This window comes from Mesoplodon bidens, assembly GCF_964165515.1.
Source record: "Mesoplodon bidens genome assembly, chromosome: 11".
Classification (NCBI taxonomy): domain Eukaryota; kingdom Metazoa; phylum Chordata; class Mammalia; order Artiodactyla; family Ziphiidae; genus Mesoplodon; species Mesoplodon bidens.
Genome location: NC_138167.1, coordinates 55,907,935 through 55,928,022, shown reverse-complemented (window position 1 = coordinate 55,928,022; position 20,088 = coordinate 55,907,935). Strand labels below are relative to the sequence as shown.

Genomic DNA, 20,088 nt, shown 5'->3' with positions numbered 1-20,088 from the left:
GAGGTGGAACTAGGATTAAAACCCAGGCTCCCTATAATAAGTGTTTATTGTAAGTCAAGCTATAATAAATGTTTCATGATTACTTGATAATAATTCTGCAGAACCCATAAAAGGGGGCATAAATGTACCTCAGCCTCATGTTTAAGGATTGCTTTAGAAGTCTGTTGTTCACACATCTCTGTGAAGTGCAGTAAAGCCCTGTGGCGATAACAGGGGAAAGGGCTGCTGGGTGCAGTCCCTCCCAACCTTGCCAAACCCTGCATAGCACCTGACACTTAGCACCCACTGGGCTAGGGAACTGCAAACTGGATTTAACAACACGGACCCGCTCGTGGCAAATGGGATATTCTATTACCCTCAACACCAGAGTGCTTCTATGAAAACAGTTGACTATTAGTTAAAAGAAAATATATCATTTGTAAGGGTAAACTTGTGGTGCTCACTTTGAACACTGTGCCAAAATGAATTTTGATTTCATTTTTCTTTAACATACACTGGTAAACTTTTCATATAGGAAAAATTTAGATAATAACACAATAGATAGTTTAAAAGATGTTTGAGGGCAAAAAATTTTGACTTGGGATTTGATCCTTTTAAAATGTTTTATATGATAGATGTGATAGATCTAAAGTCACTTTTCTCTACACTTTGTTTTCCAATGTCTGCCTTCCAGAGGCCGCCCCAAAAGGAATTGTGCTGGATTGAGGAATTGTATCCTGCATCACGTTCTGTTTCTCTTCTCCCCTCTATTCTTCTTCCTCCTTAAATTCTCAAATGATGGGAAAAGGTTGCCAATGCCTTATAATGCAAGAGCTATACGATTTATGGTTTTACTTGTAAGTCAAGCGGTAACAGAAAGACTATCATAGCTAAGGGAACTGTATTACAAAATATTATATTTAAAACAAATTGTATAAAATTATTTTTATGGCTCTTGAGGTGCTGAATTCTACTAAAGGAAGACATTTTCACTCTGAGAAGCACAGTAAAGATTTTTTGGACACTGCAGTCATTTAGCCAAATATCCTCCTAATAGGCCATGACAGCATTAATGTGCAATTCAATAATCACTTCCTTACCTGTCTTTAGACCTCGTGTTGTTAAAAGTATACATTTTTAAACCAAATCTTCATGTTACATTTTTCTAGTCCTAGAGAATCTTGATATTTTTCAAAACAGTAAGATGAGCTCAGTCACCATCTCTGAAACTGTCCTGGGTACAGGGAGGGTTTTTAGTAATATTCTCTAGTAATATCTCATACTGTCTTATAATAAACTGAAAAAAATCAAATGACAAATTTGTATTTGTTATTCTAATAGTTTTACCTCCATCCTCTATCTTCTAGCTTGCATTCTGTTTATATCTATTTGCTATTAATTTGGAAATCAAGAATGGTTAGCCCATTCTAAAAGCACAAATCAATTAGAGGAATACTGTATCATAAATACTAAGCATAATGCTATGCTTTTATTCTTTAAAACTCTACAGTTTCAAATTGGCATTCTTTCATATATAACTATGAAATAAACTTTAAATCTTTTTTTTTCCTGAAACATTTCATTGAAAATAGAAAGGGTTAACAGTTAGAGTAAGTAAATTCTTTGAAAATGTTACTTTTTGACGATTTACTGTGTTTGCTTTGAAAGCTAAGGCTGAACTTGCCATCTGAGATGTTATTCAGCTGTTTACCCAGCAAACATCTGAATGTGAGTTAAGTACCAACTCTAAGCCAATCATTAAGCAATTGAGCATCATGAATGAACTTAACCAGAGAGAGTGCATTACTGTGTAAATCCAAAAACATCTCCCCAAGCTCAACTTTCCAATGATCTCTATCATTATACACTTTTTAAGTTTCCCCTTAAAAAGGCATAACCCTATCCCTTCAAACCACATCCAAGAACACCGTCCTTCAGCCCTATATCTAGAGCTACCCAACTTCGCTGTTCAAGAGTCCTATGGATTTTGAGTTTTTTCATAAACTTTAAGTAATAATCACATGAGTAATGCATTTACTCCGAGATCCCTGTTCTTGGATTTACAGAAGAAACAGCCACCTTTAAATATCAACGATAAAATAATTACTCAATAGTCATCAAACATGAATTGTGATTTATATATGTTCTTACTTAATGCAAGTTTTAAATGTAAGAAGATAACACTGAATTTAACTACCTGCTATAGTTACAACAACTTACTTGATAATATATTTAAAATTTTTTCTTCATCACTCACAAATCCATTTCAATAGATAAGAAATTAAAATAAGAAAATACTGCCTAAGAAAAAAGGCTACAAATGAACCTACCTACAAAACCGAAATAGAGTTACAGATGTAGAAAATAAACATATGCTTATCACGGGTTAAGGGGTGGGGGAGGGATGAATTGGAAGACTGGGATTGACACATACACACTATGATATATAAAATAGATAACTAGGGCTTCCCTGGTGGCGCAGTGGTTGAGAGTCCGCCTGCCGATGCAGGGAACACGGGTTCGTGCCCCGGTTTGGGAAGATCCCACATGCCGCGGAGCGGCTGGGCCCGTGAGCCATGGCCGCTGAGCCTGCGTGCCCGGAGCCTGTGCTCCGCAGCGGGAGAGGCCACAACAGTGAGAGGCCCGCGTACCGAAAAAAAAAAAAAAAAAAAAAAATAGATAACTAATAAGGACCTACTGTATAGCACTGGTAACTCTACTCAATACTCTGTAATGGCTTATATGGGAAAAGAATATAAAAAAGAGCAGATATATGTATTTGTACAACAGATTCACTTTGCTGTACATCTGAAACTAACACACATTGTAAATGAATTATACAACAATAAAAATTTTTTAAAAAAAGAAAATACTGCCTAATTAAGACCTCAGGCTAATAAGTTAATTTTTCTCTGCCATTAAGGGCCATGTAGAATATTAACATCAGTGACTGATACACTTAAAAATCTGATGGCAGTTAGAGAGCAAACAGGAGACACACAGCTGGGGGTACATATAAAAAAAATCAGTGTGTCAAGTTGGATTCTTTCAAGTAAAAAGGTGATGTGATACATCACCAGCAAATGAGCAATTTTTATGTTACCTAGTAAATGAGTCTATGTAAACTGTTAAAAAATTCATAGCCATAGATGTAAACATATATATAAGCCAAAGAAAATATTAACTCTATCTACATAGTTAGGAGAAAATCTCTCAAAGTAATTTGATATCAGTACATAAGGCAAATGGCTTGGCCGAGGTTATTTAGTGCTGTGGTCATAGCAGAAGCAGCAAGATATACTTGCATAATAGAATAAGATTAGATGCTATTTAAATAAATGAATGGGGTATTTTGCAGAGATATTAGTTTTAAACAACATGGCAATATGCATTAAGATGTACAAAATTCACAGTACGAGTGCTGAAAATAATGCACGCACAACCATACCTATATACACACCCTTTTTTTTCAAACTCTGAATATCTTCCATATGCAAAGCTCTATGTTTGGGATTTTGGAGATACAGAAATGACTAAGAGATATTCCCTTGCTTCAAGGAGCTCATATCTAGTAATCATGGAACAAAACTGGATTATGTAATTGTTTTGACTGAGATTTAGGCACAGTGTAAGAGTAAGGAGAAAAGTTATTTCAACAGAGGATATTAGAAAAAGTGTCATGGCAGAAACAACATTTAAACTATCACTGACCATTGCAGAAAAGGAATATAATGGAGGGAGCCAACATAAGGTTGAAATTAACTTTTTTTAGGCAAAATTTGCACATAATGAGATTCAAGGTGTACCATTCTATGAGTATATATATGTGTGTGTGTATATATATATATATATATATATATATATCCTTGTAACTACCATCCCCATCAAGAAACAGAACATTTCCATCATCCCAGAAAGTTCCCTCATACCTTACCCCCTTCCAGTCAATCCCCATTGCCTTAGACAATCACTGATCGAATTTCTGTCCCCATAGCTAATTTTGCATATTGATGAACTTCATACGGAATCTTAGAGACCATACTTCTTTGTATATAGCTTCTTTCAATCTTGTTTTTGAGATACATCCATTCTTTCTGATCCACTGATTTATTTATCAATCCTTACCAGTCTCATTGTTTTAGCTTTATAGTAAGTCTTGAAATCAGATAGTGAATCATCCAACTTGTTCTTCAAGATGTTCTTGGCAATTCTAGGTCCTTTACTTTTCTGTAAAAATTTTAGAATCTACTTGTCCTTTGCAGTGAATTTGAATGAATGTAAGTGGTGATAGCAGACATCTTTGTCTTGAATTCCATCAGAAGGGAAAGCATTCAGGCTTTCCCCACTGAGTATAAAGCTGGCTGCAGGTTTTTTTGTAGATGCCCTTTATTAAATTCAAGAAGTGCTCTTCCATTCTAGTTTGCAGAAAGGTTTTATCATAAATAAAGGTTATTCTGTCAAATGTTGTCCTGCATATATTGAGATAGATCCTTTAGGTTTTCCTCCTTTAAATAATTTCAACATGGTGACTTGCACAAATTAATTTTCATATGGTAAACAAACCGACTTTTCTGAGAAAACTGCCTTGGTCAGTTTATATAAAAGGATTTATTATTCTTTTACATATTATTGGGTTTGATTTTACTAATATTTTAAGGATACTTTCAATCTGTGTCTAGAGTTTTCTTTGCTTGTAACAACTTAAGCCACTTCCAGAACTAACAAGCCATGAACGAACCACAGTCTTTCCCAGTGTACTGGAATCTCCATTACTACCAAAAGTGCAGCCCATCCAGGTCACTGCTGGTCTTTAACAGTCTCAGAAGGACAGAAACAAAATTAATTAAAGGTATTCAGTGGCAATTTCAAGAAGAGCCTCATTCAATTTGTTATAGGAATGGGTAGCCCTTAGGTATAATATCTAACATAAAGTGTATTGGATTCTGTTATGATATACTTTAATATTTAGCATGTACTTATGAATTATTGAGAATCTATGTCACTATTGAATGTACTAAAAAAAATTGGACAATTAAGTGAGGCATGACTGATTTCAGAAAAAAAAAAAAGCCACAATTTAGTTATGCTGGCCTCAAAACTCAGCCGGGAAGTACTCCTTCTACCTCTATGTTCTTAAAGCTTTTGTTTAAGCTTGGAGCTATTTATTCTCTAAATGTTTTATTTAATTCACCAGTGAAACCATCTGGGCCTGAAGTTAGCTTTTCAAGTAGGTTACTAGCAATGATTCGACTTAATAAATATAGGGATATTCAGATTTTCCATTTTACCCTGTGTTGGTTTTTAGTAGAGTTGTGATTTTCAAGCAATATGTCCATTCCATCTAAGTTGTTGACTTTATTGGCACAAAGTTGTTCAAAGTATTCCCTCACTATCCTTATTATGTCCATAGAAATGATGTGCTTTTACTCCTGATATTGATAATTTGTGCTTTATCTTTTTAAATCAGTCATAATCAGTTTACCAATTTTATTAATAATTCCAAAGAACCAACATTATTTTTCTATTGTTTGTCTGCTTTCTATTACATTGGCTTCTATTCTTTATTAATACCTTTTGTTCCATTTGTTTTTAATATGCTCATATTTTCCTAGCTTAACATGAAACTTAGATCATGTGACTTCTCTTCTCTAATAAAATCACTTTAGCTATATATTATGCTCTAAGCACAGCTGAAACTGCATTCTACAAATTTTGATATATTTTATTTTCTTTGAACTCAAAACTGTTTTCTAATTTTCCTTCTGAGGTCTCCTTAAATCCATGAGTTATTTAGGACATGCTGCTTTAATTTCCAAATATTTGAAGCTTTTCTGGCTATTTTATTGATGTCTAATTTAATTCTGCTATGGTCAGAGGACATATTCTATAAGAGTCATTTTTTAAATTTATTAACATTTATTTTATGATTCAGGATATGGCCAATTTTACAGAATGTCTGATGTGAATTTGAAAAAGAATGTGTACGATGCAGCTGTTGGGTGTAGCTATCCACAAATGTCAATTATGCCTAGGCAATTAAGAGTGTTTTCCAGTTTTTCTACAAACATTTTTTGTCTAGTTGTCTTATCAGTTGCTAAGAAAAGAGTTAAAAATTTTCCCAATATGAGCCTGAATTTGTCTATTTCTTCCTTTAGTTCTGTAATTTTTAAATTGTGATAAAGTCTACAAAATAAAATTTCCCATTTTAATCATATTTAAGTGTATAGATCTGCAGCATTAAGTACATTCACAATGTTGTACAACCACCATCTGTTAATTTTTTGTTTATGCATTTTGAAGTAAACTATACATTCTTTAACATTTTTAATTCTGATGAATCGACTCTTTTATCATTATGAAATGTCCCTCTTCATCTCTGGTAATACTACTTGTCTTAAGGTCTACTTTGTGTAATTATTAATATAGCACACAAGCTTTCTTATACTTACTGTTTGCATAGTCTATCTTTTGCCATCCTTTCACTTTTAACCTATCTATAGCATTTTACTTAAAGTATATCTCTTTTACACAATACAAATCTGTGCCATGCTTTTTGTACACAATGATAATTTTTTACATTTAATGTAACTGTTGCTGTAACTGGATTTTAAGTCTACCATTTTGCTATCTGCTTTCTATTTGTCCCATCTGCTATTTATTTTTTTCTTTCTTCTTTTTTTAAATATTTATTATTTATTTATTTTTGTCTGTGTTGGGTCTTTATTGCTGTGTGCGGGCTTTCTCTAAATGCGGCAAGCAGGGGCTACTATTCGTTGCAGTGTGCGGGCTTCTCATTTTCGTGGCTTCTCTTGTGGTGGAGCACGGGCTCTAGGCCCGCAGGCTTCAGTAGTTGTGGCACGTGGGCTCAGTAGCTGTGGCGCAGAGCACAGGCTCAGTAGTTGTGGCACACAGGCTTAGTTGCTCTGCGGCATGTGGGATCTTCCTGGACCAGGGTTTGAACCTGTGTCCCCTGCATTGGCAGGCAGATTCTTAACCACTGCACCATCAGGGAAGTCCCTATTTATTTTTTTCTTGCTTTTGTTCAGATTATCCAAATATCTTAAGTATTTCATTTTAATTCTTATAATGGCTTCTTAGCTGTATCCTTTTGTAATCTATTCTAGTGATTGTTCTCAGGATAAGACATGCATCTTAACTTATCAGTCTACCTAGAGATAATACTGTAACTCTTCACAAACATGTATAATTCTATTTACTGACCCCAATTTTTCTGCTATTATCATCATATATTTTATAACATATACATTATAAATCGCACAATAAATTTAAATGTAAACAGTCATATGTCTTTCAAAAAATGGAGAGAAGAAAAAACAAATTCCTTTACATTTGGTCTCTTATTGATAGCCACTACTTTTCCTCCCTACTGTGGATGGATGACCTTTCATCTAGTGTCATTTCCCTTCAGTCTGAAAATTTTCCTCAGCATTTCTTATAATGCAGGAGGTCTAGTGGTGACAATCCGTCCTAACTTTATTTGAAAATGTCTTTATAAGCATAATCTTGAGGTTTGCCTATATTAACCAATTTTTCTTTCAATTATGGGTCACATTTTCTGTTTATTTGCATATCTAATACTTTTAATGTGTTTTGAGTATTGTGGATAAACTCTGGAGACTAGATTTTGCTCTCTTCTGAAGAACACTCACTTTTTTATTAGGCACCTTATATCTGTGGAAGCTTGGTTTTACACTTGGCTAGTGTAAATCTGTTTTCAGTTTTGGCTTGGTCTTAGGGGAAATTCCTTAATCATGCAACAGGTCTTTACTCCTAAGGCTGGTGCTTCTGTGATTTCCGTGGAAGCTCAAGCTGTTGGCCCCTCTAACCCGGCAGGTTTCAAATTCCAAATAGGTCCTTCCTCCTATGGGCAGGAAATAAAATCTGTCTCATCTTTCACCGTCTACTAACTGTTGCTTTCTGCAGGCTCCATGGAATCTCCCCTGTAATATTCACAGTTCAGGGATCTGTAAAACATTTGTAGCAAATTAATATTCAGATTTGGTGGCTTCCTCCTCTCTGGGTCATTTTTTCCTGGATTTTACTCCTCAAATTTCAGCTGCTCTGGCCATCCCAAACTCTAGCCACTTATACCACAAGCCAATAAAACTGTGGTTTTCTGCTTAAGTTCTCGCTGCCCAGCATCACGGATTGAGGGCTGCCCTCAGAGAAAAAGTGATAGGTGTAGATCTCACCATGAACTGTTCCCTTCAAGGATCAAATCCCCCTTTAGTTTCTTGGTGCTGGAGCTCTCCAGTGTTTTAAACATTTTTTTTTATTCTGTCTATGACTTATAATGGTTACCTTCAGGGGAGGTTAGTCTTAGGCCAATCAGTCTCATTAGCAAACTATATTAACTTTTCACCTGGACAATTCAGATAGTTGAACGTGGGGGCGATTTTTATTGCCAGCTTTATGCAGGATAGAGACCCAACCTAAAGTTTTTCTGGAGATAACAGCAAACAATACCTAGGGACATTTAAGAGTCTATAAGTATGTTCACAGCTACTAAAACTCACTTGATCCTCACAGTAACACTGTACAATTGCTGAAGCATTAGCTAATGAGGATGTCAGTGCTTAGATAAAGCAATGAATGTGTTGTTAAAGCAAGTCTCAAATCTCTTCTGTCCACTACACCTTTATGATAAACAGTCATATATATATCTTGTATCTTAATTCTGTCAATAATAAAATTACAAATATCTTCAGTAGTAAGATATTTACTTGTTAACCAAATCCATCTATCTTAAAATGTCCAATGTCATAAATAATAAGAGTACTTTACCTGGCATACATTTTTTTTTTTTTTTGCGGTACACGGGCCTCTCACTGTTGTGGCCTCTCCCCTTGCGGAGCACAGGCTCCAGAGGCGCAGGCTCAGTGGCCATGGCTCATGGGTCCAGCCGCTCGGCGGCATGTGGGATCTTCCTGGACCGGGGCACGAATCCATGTCCCCTGCATCAGCAGGCGGACTCTCAACCACTGTGCCACCAGGGAAGCCCCCCCAACATAAATTTGTTTAGAAATATTACCCTCTTTTAAATATGATTCTGAAAATCATCTTATTGGCATGGTTTTAAAATTGTAAAATATTATGGGAGAGAGAAGCTCATAAATTTTTTCATCTAAAGTAATGCTGATTTTTTAAAATTATTTTCTAAGACTGTCAATAAACAAACCTGAACTCAATGTACTGTTAGAGAGTGCAATGGATTTAAAGTTCTATTCATACCTGTTAAGACTAGCCTTCCCACTTCACTCTCAAACTCCCAAATAGTAATCATGGCCCTCCCAGTAGCCACTCTAAACTTCTCGCCATTGCCCAAACATGACTGGCTCTTTTACACTATAGGGCCTTTGAAAATTATATTTCACCTAGAGTTTCCCTCTCCCTCACTCTGCCTCGAACTCTTTTATTCATAAAAGACGCAGCTCAAATATCATTCCATTTGTGAAGCTAAGTTATTTATTCTCCGAGAGCTCCCATAACACTATCATTTTCTTAACATGCTGACGAAAAGCCTCTCCTTCATTAGTCTGTGAGGTGCTTGATTGCTTAAGGACAGGTACATTTCTTATTGATCTTTCTATCTCTAGTATCAAGTACAACAGGAGTATGTAGTAGGTGCCAAAAAATTTTTTTGAATGACTGAATGATTTCCATACTAACTGATGTCTCCAAGAGTATCACGTCAGTACCTCACACCAATATTCTGGCAGTACTCTCACAATAGGTTCCCTGAACCCACCCAAGAGCCAAGAGTTCCAACAAATTCTGGACCTCACTGCCATGTTAATCACTGGCTAACATTATGGCATGAACTGCTTCAAAAGTAATAGCTTCCCTTTGTCTGTAGATAAAATTTCAAAACCTCCAGCCTAGAATCCACAGACCTCTACAGTCTGGCTCCAATCTACCATGTACATCTTAACTTCAGTTTCAAGCCCCCTGATCCTGCCCTCATCCATCCTACTCTCTGTCCTCATTTTCACCTAAGTCCACATGAATTCTGCCAATTCTTCAAAGCTCAGCACAAGTCTCACATTGTCCATGAATTAGCCTGGTGATACTCCAGAAAAAATATCTAATATAGATGTAACTAGCACTAATACCTTGTGCTTTTCATTCAACACCGGTATTACCTCAAATTTTCCTTCTTCAGCTGAAAAAAGAAAAAGAAAACAAAAGAACATCATGTGAATGATGAAACATGCAAAAATACCCAGTGTACTTTGCAAATAGCTGTATATAGTCTAGTGAGGTGGAATAAGATAACTGTAATTTAAAAAAAATTAAACCTGAGAATCAGTAAAAGTCAATATGAAGAAGAATTCAGCCCTTCTATAGATATACCATTCTTTTTAATATAAATCACATGGTGATTTATGTAACTATAAATAGAGGAACACTCATTTGAAAATCAGCTCTATCCAAGAAAGAAGAGCAAAGAATGTCCTGGGGCCCAGAGAGGTACATTATTTTGAGAGATGTAAATTTTCATAGGCTCAGAAACCAGTTTTCTTTCTCTGATTTTTATGCTCAGTAAGAAATATTTACAATTAATAATTTAGTTTTTCAGCTACCTGCAAAGATATCTATTCCCCAGCAAAAATTAATGAATTGGTATTTTGGTCTATAATCAATATCTTTTTACTTTGGTTAAGAGTCTCTTTCCTGGAGCCCAGTCAATTTCAGCTAAGTTCAATAAACATTTAGTAAGCCTTTACTATGTTCCAGACCCTTTCCTAGACCTAAAAATGAGTACAAGGTCAACGACATTAAAAAGCTCCAAAGTGAATTAGAAGAAATAGACAAAATAAGCAACTGGTTCAAAAAAATGGTGAGTATAAAAGTGAAGCCATGTACAAAGTATTATGAAAAGGCAAAGGAACAAAGACAGTTTCACATGATATACAAGCAAAAGATTTAAAAGAGGAACAAGAACTGAACCAGTAAAGCAGGACAGAGTAGAAAGACATTATAAGCAAAGTGGGCAGAAGGAAAAAAACAAACAGGAAAAAGCAAGATGTGACTACTGTATACAGTTTATAGGTGTAAACCTATGTTGTATAAAGAAGGAAGGAAGGAAGTAATAATGAATTTAAAAATCTAGGAAAGCAGGCATGGATTGGATAATGAAAGCCACTGCAAGCCATGATGAAGAGACTGATTTTTTTCCTGTAGGAAATGGGGAGTCTTGGAAGCATTTTAGCAGTGGCATGTCCAGATAAGTGTTTTAGACCGATAATGGTGGTGGCGAAGTTCACTTTACTATATGTTTATAGAGTGCCAGGTTTTAACTCGGCAATTAAAAAAAGAAAACCATGTGCCATATTGTGAAGCAATTATACTCCAATAAAAATGTTAAAAAAAGAAAAAGAAAATCTTGCCTTGCCTGAGGTGTAGTGAGTAAATCTCCCTATGTTCAGTAAGCACAATTCAAAAATATTAGCACAGAAAAGGGCAAACAGTGATAAAACGCCATGTCATTAGTGCTAACTACCAAAATAACTCTGTCATCTTCATAAGCACTATATTAGACAAAAATAAAATCTTTCTCAATATTATTAGTCATCAGGGAAATGGAAATCAAAATCACAACAAGATGCTACTTCATACCCACTGAGATGACTATAATTGAAAAAGAGAGACAATAATTGTTTACTAGGATATGGAAAAAATGGAACTCATACATTGCTAAATGGGAATGTGAAATAGTGCAGCCACTTTGGAGAACAGTCTTGCAGTTCCTCCAAAGGTAAACATAGTTACCATATGACCTAGCAATTCTACTCCTAGGTATACACCCAAGAGAACTGAAAATATATGCCCACCCTGAAACTTGTACACAAATGTTCAGAGCAACATTATTTTTAATAGCCAAAAAAGTGGAAACCACTCAAATGTCCATCAACAGACAAATGGCTAAACAAAATGTGGTATATCCACATTACTTGCCAATAAAAAGAAATGAAGTACTGACACATGCTACAACATGGATGAACCTTAAAAACATGCTAAGTGAAAGAAGCCAGTTATAATGGACCACATATTGATACATGAAATACCCAGAATAGGCAACTCTATAAGGAAAAAAAGTAGATTAATAGTTGCCTAGAGCTGGGAGGAGCTGGGAAGTTGGATGATGACAGCTATGGGGTACAAGTTTTCTTTTCGGGGTAACAAAAATGTTCAAAATTTGATTGTAGTGATGACTGCACAACTCTGTAAACATACTGAAAGCCACTGAATTGTACATTTTAAATGGGTGAACTGAATGGTGTATGGATTATATTTCAATAGTTATTTTTAAAAACTTAATCTTTACTGATATTTTCAAAATCCTTATTTCCTCTTTCTTATGGAGCCCAATGATATTCTTCCCACTATAGTAGTATTATGACACTACAGTGCTACAAAAGTATCAGCAGGCAATCTTCTACTGGCAATTTTTTCTAGAAAAGCTTATCTTTCAACAGTTCAGCAAAAAACAATTTATTTCTATGACATCCAAACAATAAGAGAACAGAAGCTTTGACCCATCTGACACAAAGGGTGATTTAGTCTTTCAACAACCTCAACATCTAAGAAGTTCTTCTGTCAGTTTCATCTTCTGTATATCTTAATCTTATCACTATCATAAAAATTATCAGTAATCATATTTTAGATTTTAAACACTTAGAAGCAGAATAAGGAAAAATGTGGTTACATTTCAACTAAAAAGAACTGGCTTCTAATCTACGGCACGTAATAACCATGTGGTCTCAGGCAAATATTTAACTTCTCTGAGCATTTTTTTTTTTTTTTCTGTACGCGGGCCTCTCACTGTTGTAGCCTCTCCCCTTGCGGAGCACAGGCTCGGGACGTGCAGGCTCAGCGGCCATGGCTCACGGGCCCAGCCGCTCCGTGGCATGTGGGATCTTCCTGGACTGGGGCACAAACCCACGTCCCCTGCATCGGCAGGCGGACTCTCAACCGCTGCGCCACCAGGGAAGCCCCTCTGAGCATTTTTTAAATCTACAAATAGGGAATAATACTAGTTCCACCAGCCTCTCAAGGTTTTGGTGAAGAAGAAATGATATTCACTAACAGACTCTAAAACTGTTCATCAGTGTAGTGAACTAGTTAATCTGGGACACTAGGTACATAGTATGACATCAAAGGTTAGTAACTTAGAGTTTCAGAGAAATAAAAGTCAAAAAGGCAAATAAAAAAGAAACAGGGGTTCCCTGGTGGTGCAGTGGTTGAGAGTCCGCCTGCTGATGCAGGGGACACGGGATCGTGCCCCGGTCTGGGAAGATCCCACATGCCGTGGAGCGGCTGGGCCCGTGAGCCATGGCCGCTGAGCCTGCACGTCCCGAGCCTGTGCTCCGCAATGGGAGACGCCACAACAGTGAGAGGCCCGCATAACGCAAAAAAAAAAAAAAAAAGAAAGAAACAAAACGTTAACATATTCAAACTCTTGGAATGTAGGGAACATTTTAATGATACATGAAAATATGAGTATGAGAAAGAAATTTTATATGAAACATTTAAAACCACATTTCCTTAGAACTTCTGGAATACATGGCCACAAAATGATGAATTATCTATTGTTATAATCATGAGTAAGTTATAATTGCTGGTAATTCTAATGTTGATGCTTAGGTAATACTCCAATTTTCACTTGCTTGTAACCACATTCCTATGAGTCCAGGAGTCAGATGAGGTAAACACACAGCTAAGGATGCTGAAAAATAGAAGAAAATAGTACACAGAAATTTCACTTGTAAGAAAAAAAGTAGATATATTTGCATGTATACACAAATAAACATGTATTTGTACAAAAATTAAGTGGATTCAAAGTGATCTGATATGTTAATGCACTGGTCTGAATACTAGCCCAAGTTTGTTCTCCATCCTCTTATTTTATTTTTTCACCCCTGCGTTCTCCAATATTATGGGAAAAATTCACACAGGTGTGCTACTTCACTTTACTGCAAATATCTGCCTCCAGCATCAGCTGGGATCTCATGGTTATTTGGAAAATCATTTTTGTCTTTAGTCTTTTCCTTCTTGTACTTTCTATGGTAGATATAAGCATTTAACATTTTTTTTCTCTAGGCCTCTGCCCTAGCACCTCCAAGCCACAACTTTACTGGTTAAGAAACCAGAGGTCTTAGAATGTGTTTCCTTCAACCTCCGTTACAATTTACCTCTAGTAGAACCCATCTTCTATTCATTCATCAGAATAGTAAATAATAATGTGATTCATCATTTATTGAGTATTTGCCATGTGCCAAACACTGTGCTAAGTACTTTATATACAATAATTAATTTAGATCCCACAATAACCTTACAAGATAAGCACTGGTAGCATTTTTTACAATGACAAAAGTGAATCTCAGGGGAACTAAGTAACTTGTCCAAAGTCTGTAGCTTATTACTCACTGAAAACAGATTTAAATCCAGCTCTGTCTATCACTATGTCACCCTGCCTCTCAAAAGTGTTCTAATGCCTATCCTAAGACCTCCACTTCTGCACAGGGATACTACATTCATAAATTATTTTCACTACTTTATCTTTCTTTCTTTCCTAACCCAGTACTGAGAAAAGGTACCTCAATTGCTATATTTAAGTGGTGTTGGGAAAACTGGACAGCCACAAGCAAAAGAATAAATCTTATACCACATACAAAATTAACTCAAAATGGATTGAAAACTTGAACAGAAGACCTGAAATCATAACACTCCTAGAAGAAAACATAGGCAGTAAACTCCTTGAGATAGGTCTTGGAGATAAATTTTGAATCTGAGAACAAAAGTAAAAGCAACAAAAGCAAAAATAAATAAGCGGGACTATATCACACTAAAAAGCTTTTGCACAACAAAGAAAACCATCAACAAAATGAAAAGGCAACCTACCGAATGGGAGAAAATATTTGCAAATCACATATTTGATAAGGGGTTAATATCCAAAATATATAAAGATTTCATACAAACTCAATAGCAAAAAAACAAACAATCTGATTAAAAAATGAGCAGAGCATCTGAATAGACATTTTTTCCAAAGAAGACATTCAGATGGCCAACAGGTACATGAAAAGATGCTCAAAATCACTAATCATCAAGAAAATGCAAATCAAAACCACAATGAGATATCACCTCACACCTGTTAGGATGGCTATCATCAAAATGACAAGAGATAACAACTGTTGGTGAGGATGTGGAGAAAAGGGAACCCTTGTGCATTGTTGGTGGGATTGTGAAATGGTGCAGCCACTGTGGAAAACAGTATGGAGGTTCCTCAAAAAATTAAAAATAGAACTACCATAAGATCCAGCAATTTTACTTCTGCATATTTATCTGAAGAAAATGAAAACACTAATTCAAAAAGATACGTATATCTGTATTCCCATGTTCATTGCAGCATTATTTACAATAGCCAAGATTTGGAAACAACCTAATTGTCCAACATTTATGGATGAATTGATAAAGAAAATGTGGTATGTATACACACAATGGAATATTATTCAGTCATAAAAAAAGTGAAATCTTGCCATTTGCAACATGGATGGACCTCGAAGGCACTATGCTACATGAAATAAGACAGACAGATATAGACAAACACTGTATGAGCTTTCTTATATGTGGAATCTAAGAAAAAAAAAAAGCAAAATAAAAAAGCAAATGAACAAAAACCCAAGCTCATATATACAGAGAACAGACTAGGGGTTTCCAGACGTGGTGGGTGGGGGATGGGGGAAATGGGTAAACTCTCTTTTTAGTTTAAATAAATTGCTTAATTTTTAAAATTAATAAAATAAATACATAAAAATAAATTGTGATACTTGGATTAAAAACATGACTCATGTAACTTATATGTTTTCACTTAAAAAGATTTTTAATAAAAGCAGATATATATTTCTATATTGGTTACATTAATAAAATTCCTTAACAAAATGTAAATAGATAATTTAGATCTTAAAGCTATGTGGGGCTGAAAGATTAACTGACTTCCATTGAGCTTCCAGGAAAAACTCAAGATATCAGGTTACGCTGGTAACAAGTTATCATCTCCCGCTTTCTGTTCTTCTACAGAGTGGAAAAGAAAGATGAAGTTCTTGACTCTTCAATTTTTCAGTAATTTCTCACTTTTTCGGAGATTCATTCCTTCAGAGGTAGAAAGTGGTTTAGCAACATGTGCAGACACAGCTAATATTTTAAAGAAATGTGTCCTCTCTTTAATTGTCCTGACAAACATACACCCTAACTGCCCTCACTGAGTTTTCTCACATGACTTTTAACAACACTTCATCAGCCTAAGTCTTCAACAGCTTCAATTTATTGTGCTGCTTACATATATAAGTTTAATTCCCTACATCCACATAGCAGCAAACCCTTCTTCTTCAGCTGTTAAGAATTAACTTCAATACTTTAAGCACCATGCTAACACACCAGAGTCTGTCTTGTGGAATATTTTCTCTCCAGCACCTATACAGAGTATAGGGAAATTCTATTAAAATTTAAAACCCTGGAAGGGTTACATGAATCTGTTGTTTTGAATACCATGAAGTATATCAAAATCCAGAGCCCATAATATCTTTAAGCTTTAACATAAGATCAGTTTGTTTTACAATATTAGGTTTGAAAATATTTTAAAGCAGTTTTTAAAACATTTTTCTCATCTCTTTTGATTCAAAGTAAGCCAAATAATGATCATAAATAATTTGTGTATTTTAAGTTTTACATATATAACATTTTTATACAAATAAACCTGTACCTTTAAAGACTGAGTTTTCTTTCATTCAGATTAGAATGTAGCTACCTAAATCCCAAAAGGATGTTAGTTATATTTGCAACTCATAAACAGTTTGTCAATCACTGATACAATTCAAAAACTCCATGCATATTTATTGCTGCATTCATTTTTAAACAAATATTGCAAAATATTACACACAGTGTGAGCAATGTCACCTAAATGCTAAAACACCCTGTAAATATCAATTCTTAATGGTAGATTCCTTGGTCTATCATTAAAATAAATATCAGCTTCTTGTCCACTTTCAATTTTGCTGAATGCCATCATATAAATTAGCTATAATGATTCAAAATACCCTATACTTTTTCTATCATTTCTCAATTTTTCTTCCATCCCCTACATAGTCAAAATTTATTTGAAAATTAGATGTAAGAACTATTTACAGACCTCCATCCATCTTTCTGGAGATAACTGAAGGCTCCATCAACAACACTTGCAAAGAACTGCCCTCCCGTGATGAAGAGGGTATTAATGGTGACTAATCGACCTCTTAAATTGGGGGGTGAGACCTCAGCGATGTACACTGGCACTGTCATAGAAGCAATGCCTATAAAGGAACAATAAAAAGTAAACATTAGACATTTATTCAAGATTTCTGTTGTTATAGATATTAAGACAGATTAAGACATACACACACATATACAGGCTTAGTTTTCTACTTTAAATAAAGGTTTGCCACATATTTAAAGATTTTATTTATAAGTAGTGACTACTGCAGATAAGGTGTGAGATACCAATCTCTGAGTATCATTTTTCATATTATCACTTGAAAGCCTACGAACGAAAGTACCCCTAGAGATCTCAGATAACTTTAGAATGCCTGTCAGTATGCTTTATAACTTTTTGAAGACTAAAAATAGAAAAATGCTCTCTAGATAGAATATAATTATTGAAATATTGTTGGTCCATATGGAAATGTAATCAGACAATGGTGAGAATAAAAAATTATCCCCAAATACATATTAACTACTCAAAGTCATCATTTCCAGTAGACACACCAAAACTCTTAACTGGTTTACTAATTAGATGTCTATACATTAAATCACCTTACTCAACTGGCTAGATGTACATTTCAGAAACCGCTTACAATGGATAGTACCCTGGGAATTTACAGTCTTCAAAAACAGATGATCTTAACCATAAAATAGATGGTTTTGTGGATAACGTGTATTTGGTTATAAATGCTTTAAACTTTTTTCTATATAAAATTAATACAGCATAATCTATGGTAGCAATTCTCAAACTTCACTGATCAATAGAATCACTTGTGTGGCTTTTTTTAAAAATGAAGATGCTACAGATTCAATGCAATCCCTATCAAACTACCAATGGCATTTTTCACAGAAATAGAACAAAAAATTTCACAATTTGCATGGAAACACAAAAGATCCCAAATGGCCAAAGCAATCTTAAGAAAGAAAAATGGAGCTGGAGGAATCAGGCTCCCTGACTTCAGACTATACTACAAAGCTACAGTAATCAAGACAGTATGGTACTGGCACAAAAACAGAAATATAGATCAATGGAACAAGATAGAAAGCCCAGAGATAAACCATGCACATATGGTCACCTTATCTTTGATGAAGGAGGCAAGAGTGTACAATGGAGAAAAGACAGCCTCTTCAATAAGTGGTGCTGGGAAAACTGGACAGCTACATGTAAAAGAATGAAATTAGAACACTCCTTAACACTATACACAAAAATAAACTCAAAATGGATTAAAGACCTAAATGTAAGGACAGACACTATAAAACTCTTAGAGGAAAACATAGAAAAAACACTCTATGACATAAATCACAGCAAGATCCTTTCTGACCCACCTCCTAGAGAAATGGAAATAAAAACAAAAATAAACAAATGGGACCAAATGAAACTTAAAAGCTTTTGCACAGCAAAGGAAACCTTAAACAAGATGAAAAGACAACCCTCAGAATGGGAGAAAATATTTGCAAATGAAGTAAGTGACAAAGGATTAGTCTCCAAAATATACAAGCAGCTCATGCAGCTCAATATCAACAAAACAAACAACCCAATCCAAAAATGGGCAGAAGACATAAACAGACATTTCTCCAAAGAAGATATACAGATTGCCAACATACACATGAAAGGATGCTCAACATCACTAATCATTAGAGAAATGCAAATCAAAACTACAAGGAGGTATCCCCTCACACCAGTTAGAATGGCTATCATCAAAAAATCTACAAGCAATAAATGCTGGAGAGGGTGTGGAGAAAAGGGAACCCTTTTGCACTGTTGGTGGGAATGTAAGTTGATACAGCCACTATGGAGAACAGTATGGAGGTTCCTTAAAAAACTACAAATAGAACTACCATACGACCCAGCAATCCCACTACTGGGCATATGCTCTGAGAAAAACATAACTGAAAAAGAGTAATTTACCACAATGTTCACTGCAGCACTATTTACAATAGCCAGGACATGGAAGCAACCTAAGTGTCCATCGACAGATGAATGGATAAAGAAGATGTGGCACATATATACAATGGAATACTACTCAGCCATAAGAAGAAATGAAATTGAGTTATTTGTAGTGAGGTGGATGAACCTAGAGAGTGTTATACATAATGAAGTCAGTCAGAAGGAGAAAAACAAATACCATATGCTAACACATATATATGGAATCTAAAAAAAAAAAATGGTTCTGAAGAACCTAGGGGCAGGACAGGAATAAAGACATAGACGTAGAGAATGGACTTGAGGACGCGGGGAGAGGGAAGGGTAAGCTGAGACGAAGTGAGAGAGTGGCATGGACATATACACACTACAAATTATATTATATAGAAATGTAAAATAGATCGTTAATGGGAAGCAGCTGAATAGCACAGGGAGATCAATTCGGTGCTTTGTGTCCACCTAGATGGGTGGGATAGGGAGGGTGGGAGGGAGGGAGATGCAAGAGGGAGGAGATATGGGGATATATGTATATATATATATAGCTGATTCACTTTGTTATGCAGCAGAAAGTAACACACCATTGTAAAGCAATTATACTCCAATAAAGATGTTTATAAATAAATAAATAAATAAATAAACAAATAAATAAATAAAAATAAAATGAAGATGCATTCACCTCACCCACCCAAATCTATTAAGTAGAAAACTACAGAGGTGGGAGATGAGCCTGTCTTTTAAAAATCCTTCAGGTGATCCTGATGCTCAACACATATTTAAAAAACTACATACAGTTCTATGGTATACAACTTTGAGCCAATCCTAAATTATTTCTTAAGAGAAAATCTTTGCCCTGCTGGTCATATCTAGCT

At 35.3% G+C, this 20,088-nt stretch overlaps 1 protein-coding gene across 2 annotated transcripts in view; it reads right to left on the bottom strand.

Moving 5' to 3' along the window:
* SLC2A13 (solute carrier family 2 member 13) overlaps window positions 1–20,088 on the bottom strand; it is a 470,241-nt gene that overhangs the window by 368,917 nt on the left and 81,236 nt on the right. For both annotated transcript variants that reach the window (XM_081248366.1, XM_081248367.1), the window contains exon 2: window positions 17,189–17,348. In XM_081248366.1, coding sequence (XP_081104492.1) covers window positions 17,189–17,348 — 160 coding nt within the window. The remainder of the gene's footprint in view (window positions 1–17,188; window positions 17,349–20,088) is intronic.